At 57.6% G+C, this 21,465-nt stretch overlaps 2 protein-coding genes across 3 annotated transcripts in view; one reads left to right on the top strand and one right to left on the bottom strand.

The window, feature by feature from the left end:
- The window catches only part of ADGRA2 (adhesion G protein-coupled receptor A2), a 46,194-nt gene extending 27,563 nt beyond the window's left edge, over nt 1-18,631 (top strand). The window contains exons 3-19 of one of the 2 annotated variants that reach the window (XM_017536389.2): nt 3,453-3,524; nt 3,807-3,878; nt 4,034-4,105; nt 4,400-4,563; nt 5,573-5,786; nt 6,295-6,459; nt 7,928-8,126; nt 8,566-8,715; nt 8,836-8,997; nt 10,065-10,289; nt 10,442-10,658; nt 12,482-12,690; nt 13,684-13,811; nt 14,204-14,327; nt 14,821-14,966; nt 15,439-15,528; nt 15,765-18,631. In XM_017536389.2, coding sequence (XP_017391878.1) covers nt 3,453-3,524; nt 3,807-3,878; nt 4,034-4,105; nt 4,400-4,563; nt 5,573-5,786; nt 6,295-6,459; nt 7,928-8,126; nt 8,566-8,715; nt 8,836-8,997; nt 10,065-10,289; nt 10,442-10,658; nt 12,482-12,690; nt 13,684-13,811; nt 14,204-14,327; nt 14,821-14,966; nt 15,439-15,528; nt 15,765-17,028 — 3,673 coding nt within the window. In that variant the 3' untranslated portion in view covers nt 17,029-18,631. Of the gene's footprint in view, nt 1-3,452; nt 3,525-3,806; nt 3,879-4,033; nt 4,106-4,399; nt 4,564-5,572; nt 5,787-6,294; nt 6,460-7,927; nt 8,127-8,565; nt 8,716-8,835; nt 8,998-10,064; nt 10,290-10,441; nt 10,659-12,481; nt 12,691-13,683; nt 13,812-14,203; nt 14,328-14,820; nt 14,967-15,438; nt 15,529-15,764 lie in introns of those variants that run through there. The other variant, XM_017536392.2, reaches the window with a different exon arrangement.
- BRF2 (BRF2 RNA polymerase III transcription initiation factor subunit) overlaps nt 18,537-21,465 on the bottom strand; it is a 3,513-nt gene continuing 584 nt past the window's right edge. Inside the window, exon 2 of the mRNA XM_017536413.2 lies at nt 18,537-19,859. Coding sequence (XP_017391902.1) covers nt 19,136-19,859 — 724 coding nt within the window. The 3' untranslated portion in view covers nt 18,537-19,135. The remainder of the gene's footprint in view (nt 19,860-21,465) is intronic.

Genomic DNA, 21,465 nt, shown 5'->3' on the forward strand with positions numbered 1-21,465 from the left:
GTGATTCTCCTGCCTCAGCCTCCTGAGTAGCTGGAATTACAGGCATGTGCCACCATGCCTGGCTCATTTCTTTTTGTGTATTTTTATTAGATACACGGTTTTACCATGTTGGCCTGGCTGGTCACCAACTCTTGTCCTCAGGTGATTGGTCCACCTAGGCCTCCCAAAGTGCTGGGATTACAGGCATGAGCCAATTCGCCTGGCCTGGGCTTCTTAACATGGGCTCTGCACCCCTCTGGAAATTGTATGCATAATGATGGCTCTAGTGAGTTTTTCTCCGGCAGAAATGCATGGTCTTCATGAGATCTTCAAAAGGATGCGCTAAGCAAGAAGGGCTCAGAACAACCAAGCTATAGGAGCCTCGGAGGTCTCCACAATGTCCAAGTCCTGTGGTAGCATTTCCCTCACCCTGAAGGAGGACCCGGCTTCTTCCCCGGAGGGACCAGGCAGCATCGGCTTCCCTTGGGTCCTTCAGGCTCCCAGAGCTCAGCCCAGGGAGCTGAGACAGGCCAGTTCCCAAGGGCACTCCTGGGGGCTGCCTTGGTTACCCTGAGGCTCCTCCCGAGGCGGGCTTGAGGCGAGGGAGAAGGCATGCCCACCCTTCTGGAGGTGGAGGCGCCCTCTCCAAGGCCCCAGCAGGACTGAGTTGCAGGAAACCGAGGGCAGGAAGAGGGGCTGGGCCTGGGCGCCGCCTGCTCCCATCTGCAGAGCATCAGTGGGGCAGGCGGGTGGGGGCTTTTGAGGGGGGCCGGGGAGGAAATGAGAATAAACACAAGTGAGCGGGGAGGGAAGGGGGGCTGCGCCTAAGCCCCTTGGCAGCCCATGAAGGGAAGTGACACAATGAGGAATGTGTTTCCCTCTGCCCCTCCCTGACGTGAGGGTGGGAGGCTGAGCCCTGAGAATGGCCAGACCCCAACAGGGGCCAGGGGGCACATGCTGGGACAGCCCTGTAAGGGCGGGCAGTGAGGATGGGGTCTGGCAGCAGAATGGTGGGGGCTGGCTGGAGGGGCAACCCTGTGCAGCCAAGGTACTTATCCTGCGTCCCGCTCCCTCTGCCAGGGGCCTAGGGTCAGTGTCCTGGCACAGTCTGTGCATGTGCCCCACCCGGGGGCACCTCCCAGCACACCCCAGCGTGGAAGCCGTCCCTCCTCTAGGGAACTGGCCCCTTCTGGTGGCCACTCCTTCCTTCTCCAGGGACTCGGGGTCATGGAGGCCGGCTGGGTCCTTCAAGTCCCTCCTATGAGAAGGAGCTGAGGGCGAGGGCTCCCCTGGCCGTGGGAAGAGCTGTGCAGGGTGTTTCTGTCCCCAACCAGGACTATGCACAAACAGGCCCCCTGGTGGGACAGGACCTCCCTGTCCTGAACACCCATTTCCTCTCCTCCCAGCTGTCAGTCCGCTTGGTTAACCCCCTCCTGCCTGGTACTCCAGAGACGTTGATGCGGCTGTGGTGGGCAGGGCCAAGAGCCCCCTCAGCCCCCCCATCCCTGACCCCTCCTCCATCTGGGCTGAGGTGTGGCAGGGCCTGGGAAAACAGGTGGACTCCAGACATCTCTGTGGGTCTCCTGTCTTCCCGCCACAGCCCCTTCAGACACGTGGGCTGTCCCAGGGTCCCCACCCTTACCGGCTGCCTCACAGTCTCCTGCCACTGGGTGGGAGCCAAGAGGCCTCTGCCTCCATCTCAGGCCCCAGGACAGGAAGGCCGGCTGGGCCATGAGCCCCGTGAGCTCTGTGGACCTGAGGCCTGTCCCGTTTAGCTTAGGAAACAGCCAGGTGGCCTTTGAGCAGGTGGGCAACTGACCTCACCACCCTGCCTTCTAGGCACCTGTATCCTGGCTGTGCTGGGCACAGAGGACAGGGTGAGGGAGAAGGCTAATGAGCTGACACCCACCTCGGTCTTCTGTGGTCCTGCCTGCCCCAAGGACCTGGCAGGTGTGGGGTTGGAGCAGGCAGGTACCCAGCAGGTCCCCTGTGGGTGGGCACTGTCCCTGCAGCCCCAGGAGCAGGTGAGGGAGTGGGCAGAGAGTTGTGCTCTGGCCAGGGTTGAATTTGAGCCACAGTCTCAGAGCTGGAAGCTGCCGTGAGGACTCACCTACGGCTCACTCCTGGCTGGGCCTGGCCCCTGGGATCCCGGGGGGGTCACAGCCCCCTTTTGTCCTGTGTCTGCACTGCGGGCTCCTGCAGAGACCCATAGAGAAGACAGGACTGAGGACCTTGAACAAGCTGTCACCTCACTGGCTTCCTTGTCTGAAGGAAGAGGCTGGACAGCAGGACTTACACCCTGTCCTGGAAAGAAGCCAGGCAGAGTTCAGCTGGGCGTCAGCCAGCCAACTGACCTGTATCCTCGCCTGTCAGACGAGAGAGGGACAGGGATAAAATAGCCACAAAAACACCTCCCTTGGCCGAGCATGGTGGCTCACACCTGTAACCCCAGCACTTTGGGAGGCCGAGGCGGGAGGATCACTTGAGCCCAGGAGTTCAAGACCAGCCTGGGCAATATAGTGGGACCCTGTCTCTACCAAAAAAAAAAAAAAATGTTTTTTTAATTAGCTGGATGTGTGGCACACACCTGTGGTGCCAGTTGCTTGGGAAGCTGAGGTTGAGGGATGGCTTGGGCCCAGGAATTTGAGGTTACAATGAGCCATGATCATACCACTGCACTCCAGCCTGGGGGACAGACAGACCCCGCCTCAAAAACAAAACAAAAAAACTACCCCTGCCATGCACCCCCTCCCCTGCCCACAACCTTTGTATAGCAATTTACAAAAGACCATGACACCTGTTTTCAAATGCTTCCCAGGGCAGCCCCGGCGACCTTCAGGGCAGCTTGGAGGTGGGGCGGGGTGGGAAAGGAGGCTTCCTGACTCCCAGTCCCAACTCTTGGCTTCTTCGTCTTCTCTCCGTTCTGACTAGTGCCCCCTGATGGTAGCCAGGGAGGAGGCGGAGGAGGCCTGTCCCAGGAATTGGTTTTGTTTTGCTTTGTTTTGTTTTTGAGATGGAGTCTTGCTCTGTCACCCAGGCTGGAGTGCAGTGGTGCGATCTTGGCTTACCGCAAACTCTGCCTCCCAGGTTCCAGCAATCTCCTGCCTCAGTCTCTCGAGGAGCTGGGACTACAGGCACCTACCACCATGCCCAGCTAAATTTTTTTGTATTTTTAGTAGAGATGGGCTTTCACCATTTTTGGCCAGGATGGTCTCGATCTCTTGACCTCATAATCCACCCGCCTCGACCTCCCAAGTGCTGGGATTACCCGCCTGAGCCACAGCGCCCCGGCGGAGGGGGGTGGTTCTTTAATCCCACCTCATACCCAGTGCTGAGGACAGCAGAGGTTTAGCAGGAAGCGAAGTCCTTGAGAAACCCAGCAACAACACCGAGGTGACAGTGAGGATTCTGCCCGGGGAGCCGGGCAGCCCCAGCGGGGAGAGGTGTGAGGGCCCGTGCACTTGCCTCTGCAGGGACTTGAGGAACAATGTCATCAGTACAGTACAGCCCGGCGCCTTCCTGGGCCTGGGGGAGCTGAAGCGCTTGTGAGTGGCATGCCCTTCCCTCCCGAGGGAGAAAGTCACCCCTCCTACCCCACACCCACCCGTTCCTCTTGCCCACCCCCACCTACCCCTCCTTCCCGCTTGGCGCTGTGGCTGGGGTCAAAGGAGCTGCCATTTCCAGTCCAGCTGTGGCCCTAGCCTCAACCCCATCTCCTTTTTCATCCTGCCCCCCACACAAGCCCTGGTCCCACCCATGTGTCCCTCACAAGTGGACCTTTGTGCTACCGCGTGGCCAGCTCGCTGAGCTTGCCTGTGTCTCTCTAGAGATCTCTCCAACAACCGGATTGGCTGTCTCTCCTCTGAGACCTTCCAGGGCCTCCCCAGGCTTCTCCGACTGTGAGTGATGGGGCAAGAAGCAGGGAGGAGAGGAGAGGGAAGAAGTGCATGGGAAGCAAGCGGTGGCCCCGAACCCTTCTATGTCCCACTTGCTCCCCTCTGCCAGCCCAGGGAGACCCTAAGATCCTACCTCAGTTGTTCCCTGTCCCCTGCAGAAACATATCTGGAAACATCTTCTCCAGTCTGCAACCTGGGGTCTTTGATGAGCTGCCAGCCCTTAAGGTTGTGTGAGTATCTCTTCCTAGCGCAAGGACCCAGACCCCTGTCCCTTTCTCTGCCCAGGAGGGATGTATAAGCATCGTGACTACTGTAGCTGGCCTCACGAGTGAGCACAGCAGACAGTGCCTGAAACGCAACTCCCCCCCCCCAATTTACCGCAATGGCCCAGGGCAGAGATGACACACACAGACCGGAGTTTGCCCTCCCACCCCCTCCAGCCTTGTCCCTCCCTGGGGCCCCAGGCCACCCGTGAGCCCATGCTCCCTCTGCTCTGCTCCGTGACCCCTCTGCCCACCCTGCAGGGACTTGGGCACCGAGTTCCTGACCTGCGACTGCCACCTGCGCTGGCTGCTGCCCTGGGCCCGAAACCGCTCCCTGCAGCTGTCGGAGCACACCCTCTGTGCCTACCCCAGTGCCCTGCATGCCCAGGCTCTGGGCAGCCTCCAGGAGGCCCAACTCTGCTGTGGTGAGCAAGGCCTCCCCCACTGCACATCTACCAGGGACCCTGCCTCCCACCAACCCGGGACCCAGACACGGGCCTTCTCCCTGAGACCCACAGAGTTTTACCCTTCTATTGCAATTTGCAAAAGACCACGACACTGAGTCCTGCTCTTGCATTTAGGGAGACCTCATGTTTATGTATTAGTCGCCATCCGAGATGTGCCCAGCACAAAAAGGCTGTTCTGTGCTCTCCTTCATTAGTGGTTTGCAACAGCTCTCCCACAACGAGAATCACATTTAATACCCCAGTGACCCTCCGTGTTGGGTGGGACTGGTGTATTTCTCCCCACTCCACCTAAGGCTGTGTGCTGGGCATGGCCTCCCGGGCATCCCCTTTCCCTTGGTGTCCCCAGTCAGGCCTCTATCAGCTTATCTTTTCTTTTTTTTCTTCTTTTTCTTTTTTTGAGATGGAGTCTCTCTCTATGGCCCAGACTGGAGTGCAGTGGTATATTGGCTCACTACAATCTCTGCCTCCCAGGTTCAAGTGATTCTCCTGTCTCAGACTCCCAAGTAGCTGGGATTACAAGTGCCTGCCACTGCACCCGGCTAACTTTTGCAGTTTTAGTAGAGACAAGGTTTCACTGTCTTGGCCAGGCTGATCTTGAACTTCTGCCCTCGTGATCCACCCGCCTCAGTCTCCCAAAATGCTGGGATTATAGGCATGAGCCACCACACCCGGCCTCTATCTCAGCCACTTGGGGGTGCTTGTTTATGTTTTCATCTGGCCCCACCTCTTGGGGTAACATGAGTGTTGAGAAAGGAGCACTTTTCTTTGTCCAAAAACCGCCTGTCCCTCCCCTTTACCCTTATCCTGGAGACTTTCCCTTGACGCCTTTTCCTTTCTAGCGGCAGCAGGCTACAGGCAGAGGGCCCTGCCCTGCCCTGCCCCGCCCCATCCTGCTGGACTCTCGCTCACACGTGCAGCCTCACACGCATGTGCACTCAGGCCTCACTCCTGGCTTCTCCTCCCACAGAGGGAGATCTGGAGCTGCACACACACCACCTCATCCCATCCCTGCGCCAAGTGGTGTTCCAGGGGGACCGGCTGCCCTTCCAGTGCTCCGCCAGCTACCTGGGTAATGACACCCGCATCCGCTGGTACCACAACCGCACCCCCATAGAGGGTGACGAGCAGGCAGGCATCCTCCTGGCCGAGAGCCTCATCCACGACTGCACCTTCATCACCAGGTATGAGCCCCGCTGCCCCTCCTCAGGCCTCGGCATGGGGATGGGGGCCCACCCTACCTGTCACCCACCCCTCAAAAAAGCTGTATCCAGATGTGTTCCTGGGAGAACATGCATGTGTATTTATGGAAAGCTTGGACTAGTTATCAGTGGTCTGGGTAGAGGCTACAAATAAACATCTGATAGAACAAAGTCATGACACTTGACATCTCTTTAGTGTCCTTACACTGTATAGAATGGCTCCCACCTACATCACCAGATTTAATCTCTACAGTAGACCTGCAAGAGAGATATTATCAGCTCCATGTTAAGGACGGGGAAATCGAAGCTCAAAATAGCAGTTTCATAAGGCCAATCAGAATAAAAGAAGTGCGTCCCTGCATCCCTTGTTTCATTAAAGAAAGCAGGACCTGCAGCTAGTGCCCTAGGACAGTGCCGAGGGAGGGTGGCGTGGTTCATACCTGGTGGGCCTGAGGGTGACTCACCAGCCAGCCCCGCCTGCCACCCGCAGTGAGCTGACGCTGTCTCACATCGGCCTGTGGGCCTCAGGCGAGTGGGAGTGCTCCGTGTCAATGGCTCAGGGCAACGCCAGCAAGAAGGTGGAGATCGTGGTGCTGGAGACCTCTGCTTCCTACTGCCCCGCCGAGCGCGTTGCCAACAACCGCGGGGACTTCAGGTTTGGCCCGCTCAGCCCAGTAGAGGGCTGCCCCACCCCAACCCCACCCTTGCACCTGACATCACAGGTGTCCAGGGCTTACCCATCCACTGTCTCCATTGGGTCCTAAAGATGGAGGAAACACGTCCTTTTATCATTCAGCCTGAAGCCTTGCTATCAAATACACTTTATGTATAAAATTACCATCTGAGGCCAGGCACGGTGGCTGATGCCTGTAATCCCAGCAGTTTGGGAGACTGAGGTGGGCGGATCACCTGAGGTGAGAAGTTCAAGACCAGACTGGTCAACATGGCAAAACCCTGTCTCTGCTAAAAATTAGTCGGGTGTGGTAGCGGGCACCCGTAATCCCAGTTACTCAGAGGGCTGAGGCAGGAGAATTGCTTGAACCTGGGAGGCAGAGTTTACAGTGAGCCAAGATCATGCCGCTGCACTCCAGCCTGGGCGACAAGAGTGAGACTCAGTCTCAAAAACACAAATTACCATCTGAGATGTGCTGCATAAAAAGAATTTTTTTTTTTTTTGAGGAGTCTCGCTGTGCTGGCCAGGCTGGAGTGCAGTGGTGTGATCTCACTGCCTCAGCCTCCCCAGTAGCTGAGATTACAGGCACCTGCCACCATGCCCTGCTAATTTTTGTATTTTCAGTAGAGATGGGGTTTCACCATGTTGACCAGGCTGGTCTTGAACTCCTGACCTCAAGTGATCCACCTGCCTTGGCCTCCTGAAGTGCTGGGATTACAGGCTTGAGCCACCGCACCTGGCCAAGACTTATTTTTTTAGACAGGATCTCACTCTTTCGTCCAGGCTCTGGTGCAGTGGCACAATCATAGCTCACTGCAGTCTTGAACTCCTGGACTCAAGCAATCCTCCCACCTCCGCCTCCAGAGGAGCGGGGACTAGAGGCAATAAGCTGGGGCTTATTGTGTTGTTTTCTGTAGAGACAGTCTCACTTTGTTGCCCGGGCTGGTCTCAAACTCCTGGGTTTAAGCAATCCTCACGCCTCAGCCTCCCAAAGTGCTGGGATTACAGGCATGAGTCACTGCACCTGGCCACAAAAAGGCTTTTATTTGCTTCCTTACAGTCATAGTTTGCAAAAGCTCGCCCACAAAGAGTATCACCTTTTAAGATCCCAGTGACTCTCTCTGTTATGCAGGGAAGCTGTTATTCTCCCCATTGTATGGCCGAGAATACTGAGGCCCAGAAAGGATAAATGCCTTGCCTGAAGCCACAGCAAATAAGTGGCAGAACTTGAACTTGAACTCAGAATTCTAAAGTATGGCCCTCTATCAACTGTGACAGTCCGGTCAGAACAAAGAGAGTGCAACCTGGGAACCCCTGGAAGGCTGGTCTGAACCCCGCTCCTCAATCCTTCCCCAAGCCCCCGAGGAGTCAGGCCTCACACCAAAGTCAGGGGAGGGACCATTGTCCTGAGAAGTCTGGGTCATCGGCAACCTCCTGCCTTTGCCCCCAGGTGGCCCAGAACTCTGGCTGGCATCACAGCCTACCAGTCCTGCCTGCAGTATCCCTTCACCTCAGTGCCCCTGAGTGGGGGCGCCCCGGGCACCCGAGCCTCCCGCCGGTGTGATCGCGCCGGCCGCTGGGAGCCAGGGGACTACTCCCACTGTCTCTACACCAACGACATCACCAGGGTGCTGTACACCTTTGTGCTGGTGAGGAGCTCGGGGGCATGGGGAAGGGAGAAGCCAACCTAACAGGCAAGGGGAGCCTGGCCTCTGGGCCGCTGGGCTGTGCTTCCTGTCCCTGCCTGTGGAGAGCCAGGAGCCACCCTCTGCCGGGGGATTCAGACCCACTGAGGCCACAGTGGGGAAAGACGCCAGGCCTCCATCCCATCCGGCCACGTCATGCCCCTTTACTCACCAACACTAAAGGCAGAGTCCCACTGTCCTTACACCGGGGGTGCTGGCAGTGGTGGCCTTAGGCTATGATGGTCTCAGCTTCCTCCGCCCTCCTAGCTTGATGAGACCCAGCAGGCGGTCTGGACTCCTGTCCCCAGGTACAGAGAACTGGCACAGAGCAGAGAGTCCTCAGGGGCAGTTCGGGGGCAGAAGGAACAGGCAGGATGATCCTCTCTCTTCTCACAATCCCCAGATGCCCATCAACGCCTCTAACGCGCTGACCCTGGCTCACCAGCTGCGCGTGTACACAGCCGAGGCCGCCAGCTTTTCAGACATGATGGATGTAGTCTATGTGGCTCAGATGATCCAGAAATTTTTGGGTTATGTCGACCAGATCAAAGAGGTGAGGCAGTTGGACTTCTGGAGATCGCAGAATGCCCGCATCCTGCATTTGCTCAAGTCTCTCTCTCATCCTAGCCCCAGGTCCCAAGCCCTGCCCTTAGCAATTCCTGTGTACCCCCAGCTGGTGGAGGTAATGGTGGACATGGCCAGCAACCTGATGCTGGTAGATGAACACCTGCTGTGGCTAGCCCAGCGCGAGGACAAGGCCTGCAGCCGCATCGTGGGTGCCCTGGAGCGAATTGGGGGGGCTGCCCTCAGCCCCCATGCCCAGCACATCTCAGTGGTAATGGGGGTCAGCATGGGGGATGGCCCCAGCATGCAGAGGAGGGAGGCGCCCCCTCTTGGGCATACACCTGCTGTGCCCCAGCTAGCAACGGCAGCAGATGTGACAAAGTTCTGAGCCATGGGGTTCACTTCCAAGTTGTCAGGGGCAGCGCTAAAGAGAGGCAACCGGGGACCCTGGATAAGTGAGGCCAGACTCTGTAGTGGGGAATTGAGCCAAACGGCCAGCCTGATGGGAATAAGCAGGAGGAAAGGTAAATGGAGTAGAGGGGACAGGAGGAGGGCTTGATGGCAGGACAGACAGCACTGGAGATCGAGTGAGTAATGGAAGTTCTCTGAGAGGAGGTGAGGGCTCCAGTTTGCTAACAACTGCGGTACAGCATCCTCTACATGCATGCCTTTAGGGCAGTGCACAGGGGTGAGACATGGAGCCTGCTCTGCAGCTGAGTCGGGCAACAGAACTGGCATAGTTAAGAGGTGAGCCAGATGCCAGGCATGGCTCCACCTGTAATCTCAGCACTTTGGGAGGCCACGGCGGGAGGATCTTCCAAGGCCAGGAGTTGGAGACCAGCCTGGGCCACAAAGAGAGACCCAGTCTCTACAAAAAAATATAAAAATTAGCCAGGAGTGTTGGCATGTGCCTGTGGTCCCAGCTATTCGGGAGGCCAAGGTAGGAGGATCACTTGAGGCCTGGAGTTTGAGACTAGCCTGGGCAACACGGTGAAACCTCATCTCTACAAAAGAAATATGTTTTTAATTAGATGGGCACGGTGACTTCTCTGTAGTCCTGGCTACTCAGGAGGCTGAGGTGGGAGGATCACTTGAGCCCAGGATTTGTAGGCTGCAGTGTGCTATGATTGTGCCCTGCACGCCAGCCTGGGTGACACAGCAAGAACCTGTTTCTCAAAAAAAAAAAAAAAGAGAGAGAGAGAGAGACAGGTGGCTTTGAAAAGACTGAGGATTGAAGGGGAAGACTACAGCCTGAACAGGTCCATTGAGAGGGTATGTGCAGTCCCAAGCAGAAGGCCACCATCTCAAATGGTGGGATGACAAGGTTCCTGTCCCCAGAACGCGAGGAATGTGGCATTGGAGGCCTACCTCATCAAACCGCACAGCTACGTGGGCCTGACCTGCACAGCCTTCCAGAGGAGGGAGGGAGGGGTGCTGGGCACACAGCCAGGAAACGCTGGCCAGAACCCCCCACCTGAGCCCGAGCCCCCAGCTGACCAGCAGCTCCGCTTCCGCTGCACCACCGGGAGGCCCAATGTTTCTCTGTCGTCCTTCCACATCAAGGTGGGCGCTGGGGGAGGGGGAGGTGGTGGGAGATGGGAGGCACCCAGACGCAGGTGCCTGGTGGGGGCAGTGAGAGGTGGGAGGAGGAGGCTGCAAGACATCAGTGCTCTAGGGGGTCCTGGTGTCTCTGAGGAGCTCCTATGTCCCCCCAGAACAGCGTGGCCCTGGCCTCCATCCAGCTGCCCCCAAGTCTGTTCTCATCCCTTCCGGCTGCCCTGGCTCCACCAGTGCCCCCAGACTGCACCCTGCAACTGCTCGTCTTCCGAAATGGCCGCCTCTTCCGCAGCCATGGCAATACCTCTCGCCCTGGAGCTGCCGGGCCTGGCAAGAGGCGTGGCGTGGCTACCCCCGTCATCTTCGCAGGAACCAGTAAGGGACTGAACTTCCTGCCCCGCCTGGGGTGCCTCCTGTGTCTCTGCCCTGCACCCCTTCATCCTGCCCTTCCCTGGCCCACAGCCCCTCTGTTCCCTAGTGGAACTGACAGAGGATGTTGGGTCCCTCACCTTTTCCCAGCAGGGCAGAAGGCAGAGACACCCCATAGAGAAAGGGTTTGGAGGAGAAAAGGCTCAGGAAGACATTGCATTTTATATCCCAGATTTGTTCAGTTTCAAGAGGGCTATGAGCACAACCCCCTCTAACACACACACACCGTGGGCCCAAAGCAGGCAAGCAATGCTGAATGGGGCCTGCTAGAAACAGCGCTATCATTGGTGCTGGAAGGAATAAGAACATCTCGGCATGGTCCCCGCTCCCACAGAGGTCACCATCTCACTGAGCAGTAGAAGGTGAAGTAACCTCCCAGGGCAGCCGTAGGAGAGATTCCAGGCAGCCCAGGTGAGAAGCATTCTGAAAAGGCAGCAGTTGTGGAGGTGGGACTGGCACGGATGGGCCTTGAGGGATGCTCAGGAGTTCCACAGACACTAGAAGGGTGGAGACCAGGGTAGAGGAAAAACAACATGAGCAGAAGCGTGGGAAGTGGGAGATACTGAGTGTCTGACTCACCACCCACCTGGGGCCCTGGCACCCGGGAAGCAGACGGACCACCTGCAGCCCTCCTCTCACCGTTCCATCTCTCCTCTCGGGACCAGCGACCCCCACACCTATCTTCTTTCTGTCGGCGATTCCATTGTCGCTGGCATCAGCCCGTCTCTGGCCCCCACATCTCCATCTCAGTCCATCCCTCGTGCTGTCACTAGGTTCACCTTCTGCAAACTGCACTGTGCACATCAGAGAGCCCCTTCAAAGTCTTGGGCCACTTCCATCATCAGGACGTCTGCCTCCTCCACGAGCTCTCTAGGGTCCCAGAGCTGTGGCGGCATCCCCTGTGCACAGCCAGAAGGCGCCGCTGCCCCACCCTGGGTTCCTTCCTGTTCCTAGCACAGGCACCTGCTGTCAGGTTGTGGGTTCTGGCCAGGGACACTCACTGAGTACCTGGTTTGTGCCAGACTGTGCCTGGGCTGGGACACACCTGTGTACAGACAGTTGCAGCTGTGTCCTTGAGGAACACACCCTTCAGCAGAGAGGACAGGCAGTGTACAGTGGTTTAAGTGCAGCTCGTAAGTGAGCAGCTGCACGAGGTGTTTTGGAGGGCACAGGACAAGGGGCAACCCGACCTAGCTGGAGGTCAGGGAGGCCTTTCCTGAAAACCACCAAGACCTGAGGGACAAGTAAGGTGGCCTGGGAAGGCGAAAGCCCTATGTCCACAGCCACGTGGGCTCTGCGAGTGTGTGGGGAGAGGCAGGTGGGTGAGGGGTCTGTGGAGCCCAGGGCCTGCTCCGAGAGCCCCTCTCCCACTGGGAACGCCTCCTCCTCATCCTCCCTCTATCCCGCCCGCCTCCCTCCTCCCTTTACCTGGCTTCTGCTCCTTCCCTCTGCATTTCTGTGTTCTTGTCCCTGAGTCCCCCAGCCTGAGTCCTGCCTTGGAGCACAGCATCACTGCTCATCCAGCACTCAGGGCAGACCACCTCCTGGGGCTCACATTTTCCACCATCATCCTTGCAAATCCCCATTCTGTGTCCCCTGTTAGACTGAGGCCGTCCTTGGCATCTCACCACATGCCCAAGCCCAGCACCATGTCCTGCCCAGCAGGAGCCTAGTGCACGCCCTGCCACTGCTGCTGCTGCTGAGTCCCAGCTGAGCCGCCTCCCTGATGCCCTGTGTGTGTCTGTGTGGATGTCCCTCTCCCCCTGTAGGTGGCTGTGGCGTGGGAAACCTGACGGAGCCAGTGGCAGTTTCGCTGCGGCACTGGGCTGAGGGAGCCGAACCTGTGGCCGCTTGGTGGAGCCAGGAGGGGCCCGGGGGGTCTGGGGGCTGGACCTCCGAGGGCTGCCACCTCCGCTCCAGCCAGCCCAATGTCAGCGCCCTGCACTGCCAGCACTTGGGCAACGTGGCCGTACTCATGGTGGGTATGCAGCAGGGTGAGAGGTGGGGAGCTGGGATACGGTCTGCATGGAAAATGGGGGTGAGGGCACTCTGACCACCTGGGACCATGGAGAAATACAGGAAGGACAGCAGCCCCGCTGGGCCCCAGGACTGGAGGGATGTGGGAAATGGCCCTCTGGCCTCTCCTACACCTCTCCATATTTCAGGAGACAGGGAGGTCCAGCCTCCACTCCTGTATCAGGATAGATGGATCTGGAACTCCCAGCCTGGCTTTCACGCCCTGCACTCCTGACACCATATATTTTGTTTTTTTTTGATTTTTTGTTTTGAGATGGAGATGGAGTCTCGCTTTGTTATCCAGGTTGGAGCGCAGTGGCACAATCTTGGCTCAATTCGACCTCCGCCTCCTGGGTCCAAGCGATTCTCCTGATCAGCCTCCCAAGTAGCTGGGATTACAGGCATGTGCCACCACACCCAGCTAATTTTTTCCTTTTTAGTAGAGATGGGGTTTCACCATGTTGGCCAGGCTGCTCTCAAACTCCTGACCTCAAATGATCTGCTGCCTCGGCCTCCCAAAGTGTTGGGATTCACTGTACCTGGCCGAGACCAGATTCTTTAAAGTAGAAAAAGACAATCTGGGAACCCTTCTCCTTTCTGGTCACCCCTCCCTCATGGCTCATGATACTGCCACTCTCCAGTCCTGCAGGCCTGCCGCTGGTCACGGGCAGCACCTGCTCCCTCTCTCATCTCTGATATCTCAGGCTTGGGGTGTGAAGAGTCCCCAGCAAGGCGGGACTGGAGGCAGGGAAGGGGCAGCAGTATCTGGCTCAGTAGGGCTGGCTTCCTAAGTGGACAGCCCAAAGCTTACCCCCCTGCCCTGCACTAAGCACCAAAGCATAGGACCAAGGCTGACGGGCCTGGGAAGAGGAAGGCTGGCGGCCTGGGGGTCTGGCGAGGTGTCCTCATTCCTCACGTCCTCCCTCCTCACATCCTCCTTCCTGCCCTTTCCCAGGAACTGAGCGCCTTCCCCAGGGAGGTGGGGGGCATGGGGGCGGGGCTGCACCCCGTGGTATACCCCTGCACAGCCCTGCTGCTGCTCTGCCTTTTCGCCACCATCATCACCTACATCCTCAACCACAGGTGGGCACTCCTGCAGGAGGGAGGGCGTGGTGGGCAGGCATGGAATTCAGCTTTGCAATGAGGGAGGAACTCCGAGGCAGGTGTGGGAGCAACTCCGAGGCAGGTGTGGGAGCCTCCCAGGGCGGGTGCAGGGTGGGCTCACTGAGGACTTGGCAGAGTTTTTTCCTAGGTGGGTTCACGTGACTTTCTGTCTCTCACGCATTTGAGGGTCCTGGGGTTGGAATCACTTTGAGAGGTTAAGGACTCCCTGCCCTGTGGTATCTGTCACATTCCCACCCATGCATACACGCAGATATCTGCCTGCACCTCGTGGCTCTCCCAGTGGCCTTGAGACCCCATGGGCCTGACCTTGGGTTTGGGGGGGGCATTAATCTGAGACTGTTTCTGGGCAGCTCCATCCGTGTGTCCCGGAAGGGCTGGCACATGCTGCTGAACCTGTGCTTCCACATGGCCATGACCTCCGCCGTCTTTGCAGGGGGCATCACACTCACCAACTACCAGATGGTCTGCCAGGCGGTAGGCAGGAGCAGGGGCTCAGGGGTGGTGCCCCAAGATGAGTGCTGGCAGCTAGGCATACAGTAGGGAGATGCGCTGGCAGAAAAAGGCTCACAGGCCACAGCTCCATAGCTTCCTCTGTGGCAGCCTTGGAAGGCAGGGGTAGGGGGGCGTGGAGAGTGAGAGAAGGGAGTGGTAAGAGCCTGATCAGAGAGAATAGGAGATGGGCTTCAAAGTGGAGAGTGGGGACCTGCAGTGGTGGAGAGGTGGGGGATCAGCCAGATAGCCGAGTCAGGGTCATGGGGAAGCCCTGCGGTGGGAGAGAACACTGAAGTGGAGGCACAGGGTGGCAGCAGGGGTGGAAGCTTGGGGAATGTATGGGGAGTGAGCTGGGTAAAGTGAAAGAGCTGGGGGCCGGGGGCTGGAAGCCTGGGAGGACTCCTGCAGGTATGAGGCTCTGGGAGGACCCAGTTGTAGCCCCCCGTTCCCCAGCCTCCCTGCCTCGACCCCACAGGTGGGCATCACCCTGCACTACTCCTCCCTGTCCACGCTGCTCTGGATGGGCATGAAGGCACGAGTGCTCCACAAGGAGCTCACCTGGAAGGCGCCCCCTCTGCAAGAAGGGGACCCTGCCCTGCCGGCTCCCCGTCCTATGCTCCGGTACCTACTTTCAATTCCAGTTTGCAGTGGGGGAGGGAATCCAAGGCAGGTGTAGGAAGCCTCCCGGGGTGTGTTCAAGGTCCCTAGGAGATCACTCTCCAAAGACAGGAGAGGCTAGGTCCTAGACTCAGCAGGTCACACTAGGCCATGCACTGGGGGTGTCCGGCAGGCTTCTGGGGCATAACAAGGCCAGGGAAGGAGGTGACTCCAAATGTCATGGCAAGGAACTGGGGAACCTGAGTGGCACCCCTGACTTCTGCACTGTTGAGGGTGAGAGAGCAATTCTGGCCTCTGCCCCTTAGAACAGTCGTGGCCAAGTCCAAATAGTCCCTGCAGGGACTTGCATCCCTGGCAAAAAATTCTGACTAAAAGAGAAAGAGGATGGGATGGAAACACCAAACAAAGGGCTCTGAGCACGCAGTTCTTCCCTTCGCTTTCACCTCTCAGACTCCCAATCCCTTATTCCCTCCAGGTTCTATTTGATAGCTGGAGGGATTCCACTCATCATCTGTGGCATCACAGCTGCCGTCAACATCCACAACTACCGGGACCACACTCCCTAGTGAGCACCGCTCCGTCCTGCCCCAAGGCCACCTACCTAACACCAATGCCTTCTGCTCCACTGGCAGGGCCACCTGCCAAGTCCACCCAGCAGTAACCCAACCCAAGCCCATGCATGCTGACCAACCCGTCCTTGCCTCAGCATTCACCATATCCTGTCTTCCCCAACCACCCTGGCTCCTGGCCCTAACCCAGCCATGCCCCCTGTCCTCATTACTACTTCTGTGTCTCCTGCAGCTGCTGGCTGGTGTGGCGTCCAAGCCTCGGTGCCTTCTACATCCCAGTGGCTTTGATTCTGCTCATCACATGGATCTATTTCCTGTGTACAGGGCTGCGCTTACGGGGCCCTCTGGCACAGAGCCCCAAGGCAGGCAACAGCAGAGCCTCCTTGGAGGCAGGGGAGGAGCTGAGGGGCTCTACCAGGCTCAGGGGCAGCGGCCCCCTCCTAAGTGACTCAGGTTCCCTTCTGGCTGCTGGGAGCACGCGGGTGGGGACGCCCGGGCCCCTGGAGGGTGACAGCCTCTATTCTCCAGGAGTCCAGCTAGGGGCGCTGGTGACCACGCACTTCCTGTACCTGGCCATGTGGGCCTGCGGGGCTCTGGCCGTGTCCCAGCGCTGGCTGCCCAGGGTGGTGTGCAGCTGCCTGTATGGGGTGGCAGCCTCTGCCCTGGGCCTTTTTGTCTTCACCCACCACTGTGCCAGGCGAAGGGACGTGAGAGCATCGTGGCGCGCCTGCTGCCCCTCTGCCTCGCCCTCGGCCTCCCATGCCCCACCCCGGGCCCTGCCTGCCACCGCAGAGGACGGTTCCCCGGTGTTCGGGGAGGGGCCCCCCTCCCTCAAGTCCTCCCCGAGCGGCAGCAGCGCCCACGTGCTGGCTCTGGGCCCCTGCAAGCTCACCAACCTGCAGTTGGCCCAGAGTCAGGTGTGTGAGCCAGGGGCGGTGGCCCGCGGGGAAGGAGAGCTAGAGCTCATGGGCCCTCGGGGGAGCCTCGCCCCCCGCCACCACAACAACGTGCACCACGGGCGTCGGGCGCACAAGAGCCGGGCCAAGGGGCACCGTGCTGGGGAGGCCGGCGGAAAGAACCGGCTCAAGGCCCTGCGTGGGGGCGCGGCGGGGGCGCCCGAGCTGCTGTCCAGCGAGAGTGGCAGCCTGCACAACAGCCCCACCGACAGCTACCCCGGCAGCAGCCGCAACAGCCCAGGCGCCGGCCTGCAGCTGGAGGGCGAGCCCATGCTCACGCCCTCCGAGGGCAGCGACACCAGCGCCGCGCCGCTCCCCGAGGCGGGCCGGCCGGGCCAGCACCGCAGCGCCAGCCGCGACAGCCTCAAGGGCAGTGGCGTGCCGGAGAAGGAGAGCAAGCGCCGCTCGTACCCACTCAACGCAGCCAGCCTGAACGGCGCCCCCAAGGGGGGCAAGTACGATGACGTCACCGTGACGGGCGCGGAGTCGGCAGGTAGCTGCATGAAGACCGGACTCTGGAAGAGCGAGACTACCGTCTAGGGTTGGCGGGGGCGACGCGGTAGACGGGCTGGCCACGCACCTCATTCCCCCGCTTCTCGGGGTCCTCCAAGGCGTCTCGCTAGCCAGCGGGTTGGAGGCGGAGGATCCGATAGGCAGATGTTCCCCACTTGCCTAGAGGGCACCCCTCTGGGGTAGCGACAGACAATCCCAGAACATGCGTAATACATTTCCGTCCAGCCCGGGACAGTCTGGACAGTTGGTGCCCTGCCAGGAAGTGGGAAGGCTTCCGTCTGTGGGGTCACCCACAAGAGTGAAGGCACAGCACAGCCCAGGTGGGCCCTCCCCAAGTACTCCCACCCCTACGCACTGTCCCTGCAGCCTCACTGGGGGCTATCAGCCTCACTAGGGAAGCAAAGAGGTGAGAGCGTGGGAACTGCTCTTTCCTCCCTGCCCTCTCCCGAAGTCAGCCCAGCGTCTGCCTAGATCCTAGGCCCCTTTTCCTCCTGGGTTTGGCTGGCAGGAGAGCCAGCCCAGCACATGAAGCAGGTGATGTGAAATCACAAGGTGCTGTTTTTCAGATCAACTATGCAAGAGGGGAGGGCGGGGCCCTGTGAAAGGCAGCTCTAGAGATCAACCAGTCCCAGGTGAGCCGAGTGGGAACCCACACAACTAGGAACAAAGCCACCATTCCCACAGAAGTGGTACTTAAACCAAACAGCAGGGCTCAGAGGTGGCGCAGTGGGACAAAGCCAAGGCCCTGCACCTCAACAGCTGACTGCCAGGTGCCCGCGGGTACTGAGCGGAGTAGAGGAGGCTGGCAGGTGGAAGTGGGGCAGAATCTAGTCGGGCCCTAAAGCTAGTCCTATAAATGATGGCACCCCCATAAAGCTGCAGGTGGTGTTTGGAGAAGCTTACTTCTCAGTTACAAGACCCATCGCCCCAGTCTCAGCCTTACAACACCAAGGGACTAAGGAAGAGCACTTCCTTGCCTCTATGAGGCCAGATGGAAGAACTATCCCAATCACTTGATCTCCAGCTCCACAGCAGAGAAACCTACAAAATGTCAAACCAGCTTCCCAACTCCCAGGAGCCCAACCCTACCCCAGAGGCGGTGGCTGGGGTCCCTGCAGACCAAGAGGGGCCTATGCCTTTACTACTTTCAAACACCAGCATCCATCTTTTCCCCAGCCTAAAACCAACCACCAGCATCTTACATGATCAAATGGAAACTGAGGGAACCCTGGGTCCTGGGGAGAGCAAGAAATCCAGGTCTGGCCTAGATTTCCTCCCAGTCTTTGTATCACCCTGGCCTGATCACCAAGGTGACAGCGGACACGGGAGGGGAAAAACCCACACACACTCCTTGGGATGGGTCCTGTTATTTATGCTTGCTGCACAGACTTATTAGAAGAAAAAAAGCTTTGTATTATTCTTCCACATATGCTGGCTGCTGTTTACATACCCTGCCAATGCCTTAGCACTGGAGAGCTTTTTGCAATACGCTGGGGAAAAGGGAGGGAGGGAATGAAAGTGCCAAAGAAAACATGTTTTTAAGAGCTCGGGTTTTATACAATAGAATGTTTTCTAGCAGATGCCTCTTGTTTTAATATATTAAAATTTTGCAAAGCCCTTTGAGCTACTGCCTTAGTCCACCCACTGTCCTTGTTATGAGGTAGGGGCTCTCATGACACCATACACACAAACCTACCGCCTGTGAACGGACACGGGGCCAGGAAATCCCCAGTTCCTGCTCCTCTAAGGATTGATACTGCTGGGAATGTCAACCGCTTCACAAGCAGAGGGAAGTCCCCTCAGGCCTGCAGGAGCAGCAGCAGTGTGTCCAATTCAAACCTGCAGCAAAGGGCCTGGCATTTTCCCAACCATCTATGAGGAAAGCCATCTCACAGGACACTACATATGTAACTTGCTCTCCTGCACCAAGGGATGGGGGTCTCTCCTACCTATAATCATCCCTGCACTCCTGACTTTACTCCAGGACCCAGGGTCCAACTAATGGCAGAGCCCCTCTTGGTTCCTTCAGATAAGAAACGCAACACCTACGGACCCGTGTACACTTCCATCCTCGGCTATGACAGGTTTCCAAGCTGCTATCAGAATGGGATGAAGTGCCCCCAATGGATGTGCCTCAGGGAGGGTTAGCGACACTCGGGGCAGCCTGTTTAGCAGCCTGGGCTCTCTGAAAGTCCCTAACTTCCTGAGGGGTACGCAAATACTGTTCTATTTCACTATCAGAAATGTCCTCTTCTCCAGTGACAGTGGAGACAGGGGGTGTGGGGCAGGTCCGCTTCGGGGGCTTCAACATACACGGTGGGAGGAGAAGGGCAGGACTGGCCGGGCGCTTCCCCTGGAGCAAACCTAAGGAATTATTCCCTACTTCCCCTTCTCCCTGCCCCTGTCCCTGCCCCAGTGGCTCCTTCTCTAGGGTCTCCACTTCTCCTGTCCCATCCCGAAAGGCCGAGCGGACCAGCGAGTGGCGGTGCTGGAGAAGGTCACCAATGTGCTTCACCACAGACCGTTTGTCAAGCCTCAGAACCCGTAACCAGGCCAGGTGCTCAGCCATCCGCAGCAGCACAGCCAGCAGCTCCTGCAGGCGGGAGGATGCGGGGTAGGGCAGGTCCACATTTGCCAATTTACAAAATCGAGCAAGGGAGCATGACAGCCGATATGCAGGCTGCAGTGACTGCCAAGCCAGGAAAGTTGCAGCAGTGATGACGGGCAAGGGATGCCGCCCGGTCACCAGCCACGTCTCACTCGCCAGCTCCACCAACTGCAGTGTTCGAGACAGCATCTTCTCTTTGTCTTCCACGTATTTGGCTGGCACAGAAGGCGAAGCTTCGAACAGTTTGAAGCTGAAACAACCAAAATGAGGGTTGGATCTTAATGATATGGGGGCTGCTCTCCCACATTGAGGAAAGGCAGCCCACTCAAGACAGGGAAGCTATTCTGCCCTCAGGAATACTCAAGCTCACTGGGCAGCAAGTTTATAAAAGCAGTGAGAAAAAAGAGGGTGTCTTCCGCTTGTTAGGGGAAGGCGGAGGAATGCATGAGAGCGTGAACATTTACTGAGTGCCTCCCAGTTGCCATTATTCTGAGTGCTTTACAATGTTCTCATGTAATCTACAGGCACATGCACCATCTTACATGCATGTATAGTTGAAAAACTTGCCCGCAGGTCATCCAGCCACGCAGTAACCAAGCTTCAAATACAAGGCTATTTGACACCAACAGCCTCTGCTTTCAACATTATTTGTCAGAAAAAAGAAAAGAACACAGCTACTTCAAACGAGAAAAGGGTTGCTGGGCGTGGTGGCTCATGCCTGTAATACTAGCACTTTTGGGGGCTGAGGCGGGCAGATCGCTTGAGCCCAGGAGTTCCAGGCTGCAGTGAGCTAGGATGGCGCCACTGCACTCCAGGCTGGGTAACGAGAGAGACCCTGTCTTTAAAAAAAAAACTAGAAAAAAAATTTAGCTTCCAAGCCCAGTTCTGTCGTTAACTAATATCCTTTCGGCTTCCCATGCAGATGATCCTGCTGAGACAGAGCTGGGCATTCAGCCACACAGGCCCGAGCACAGCACAACTCTAGAAACTGCCATGTACACAGCACATGAGTGGCACAACTCAGCAGCCCTGTGCCAAGGCTCAGACCTACTTTCCCCACATTATTGGGTTGCTGTGAGGGAAAAGAGGTTTGAAAATTATAGCATTCTTTGGCGGGGCACAGTGGCCTGTGGTTGTAATCCAAGCACTTTGGGAGGCTGAAATGGGTGGATCGCTTAACCCCAGGAGTTCAAGACCAGCCTGGGCAACATGGTGAAACCCCTTCTCTACTAAAAACACAAAAATTAGCCAGGTGTGGTGGCATGCACCTGCAGTCTCAGCTACGGGGGAGGCTGAAGCACGAAAATCACTTGAACCCACGAGGCGGAGGTTGCAGTGAGCTGAAATCATGCCACTGCACTCCAGGCCTGGGCGACACAGCGAGACACGGACTCAAAAAAAAAAAACAAATTATAGCATTCTAAACAGGTAAAACAATATTAACCTTATTAGTACAAGTATAAACTAAAGATCTTTCTCCCACATCCTTTTACATGGGCTTTGGTCAAAAAAAGATGGCCAGGGCCAGGAGCAGTGGCTCATGCCTGTTATCCCAGCACTTTTCGAGGCTGAGGCAGAAGGATCACCTGAGGTCAGGCGAACTGAGGGAAGTAGAAGGAGCTGGCAGGTGGAACGGGGGCAGAATCTAGTCAGGCCCTAAGGCTAGTCCTATAAACAATGGCGCCCCCATAGGGTTGTTCGAGATCAGCCTGGTCAACATAGTGAAACCCCACCTCTACTAAAAAATAAAAAATACAGGGTGGTGGCGGGCACCTGTAATCCCAGCTACTTGGGAGGCTGAGGCAGGAGAATAGCTTTAACCCAGGAGGCAGAGGTTGCAGTGAGCTGAAATCACA

This window comes from Cebus imitator, unplaced genomic scaffold (assembly GCF_001604975.1).
Source record: "Cebus imitator isolate Cc_AM_T3 unplaced genomic scaffold, Cebus_imitator-1.0 Scaffold5, whole genome shotgun sequence".
NCBI lineage: Eukaryota > Metazoa > Chordata > Mammalia > Primates > Cebidae > Cebus > Cebus imitator.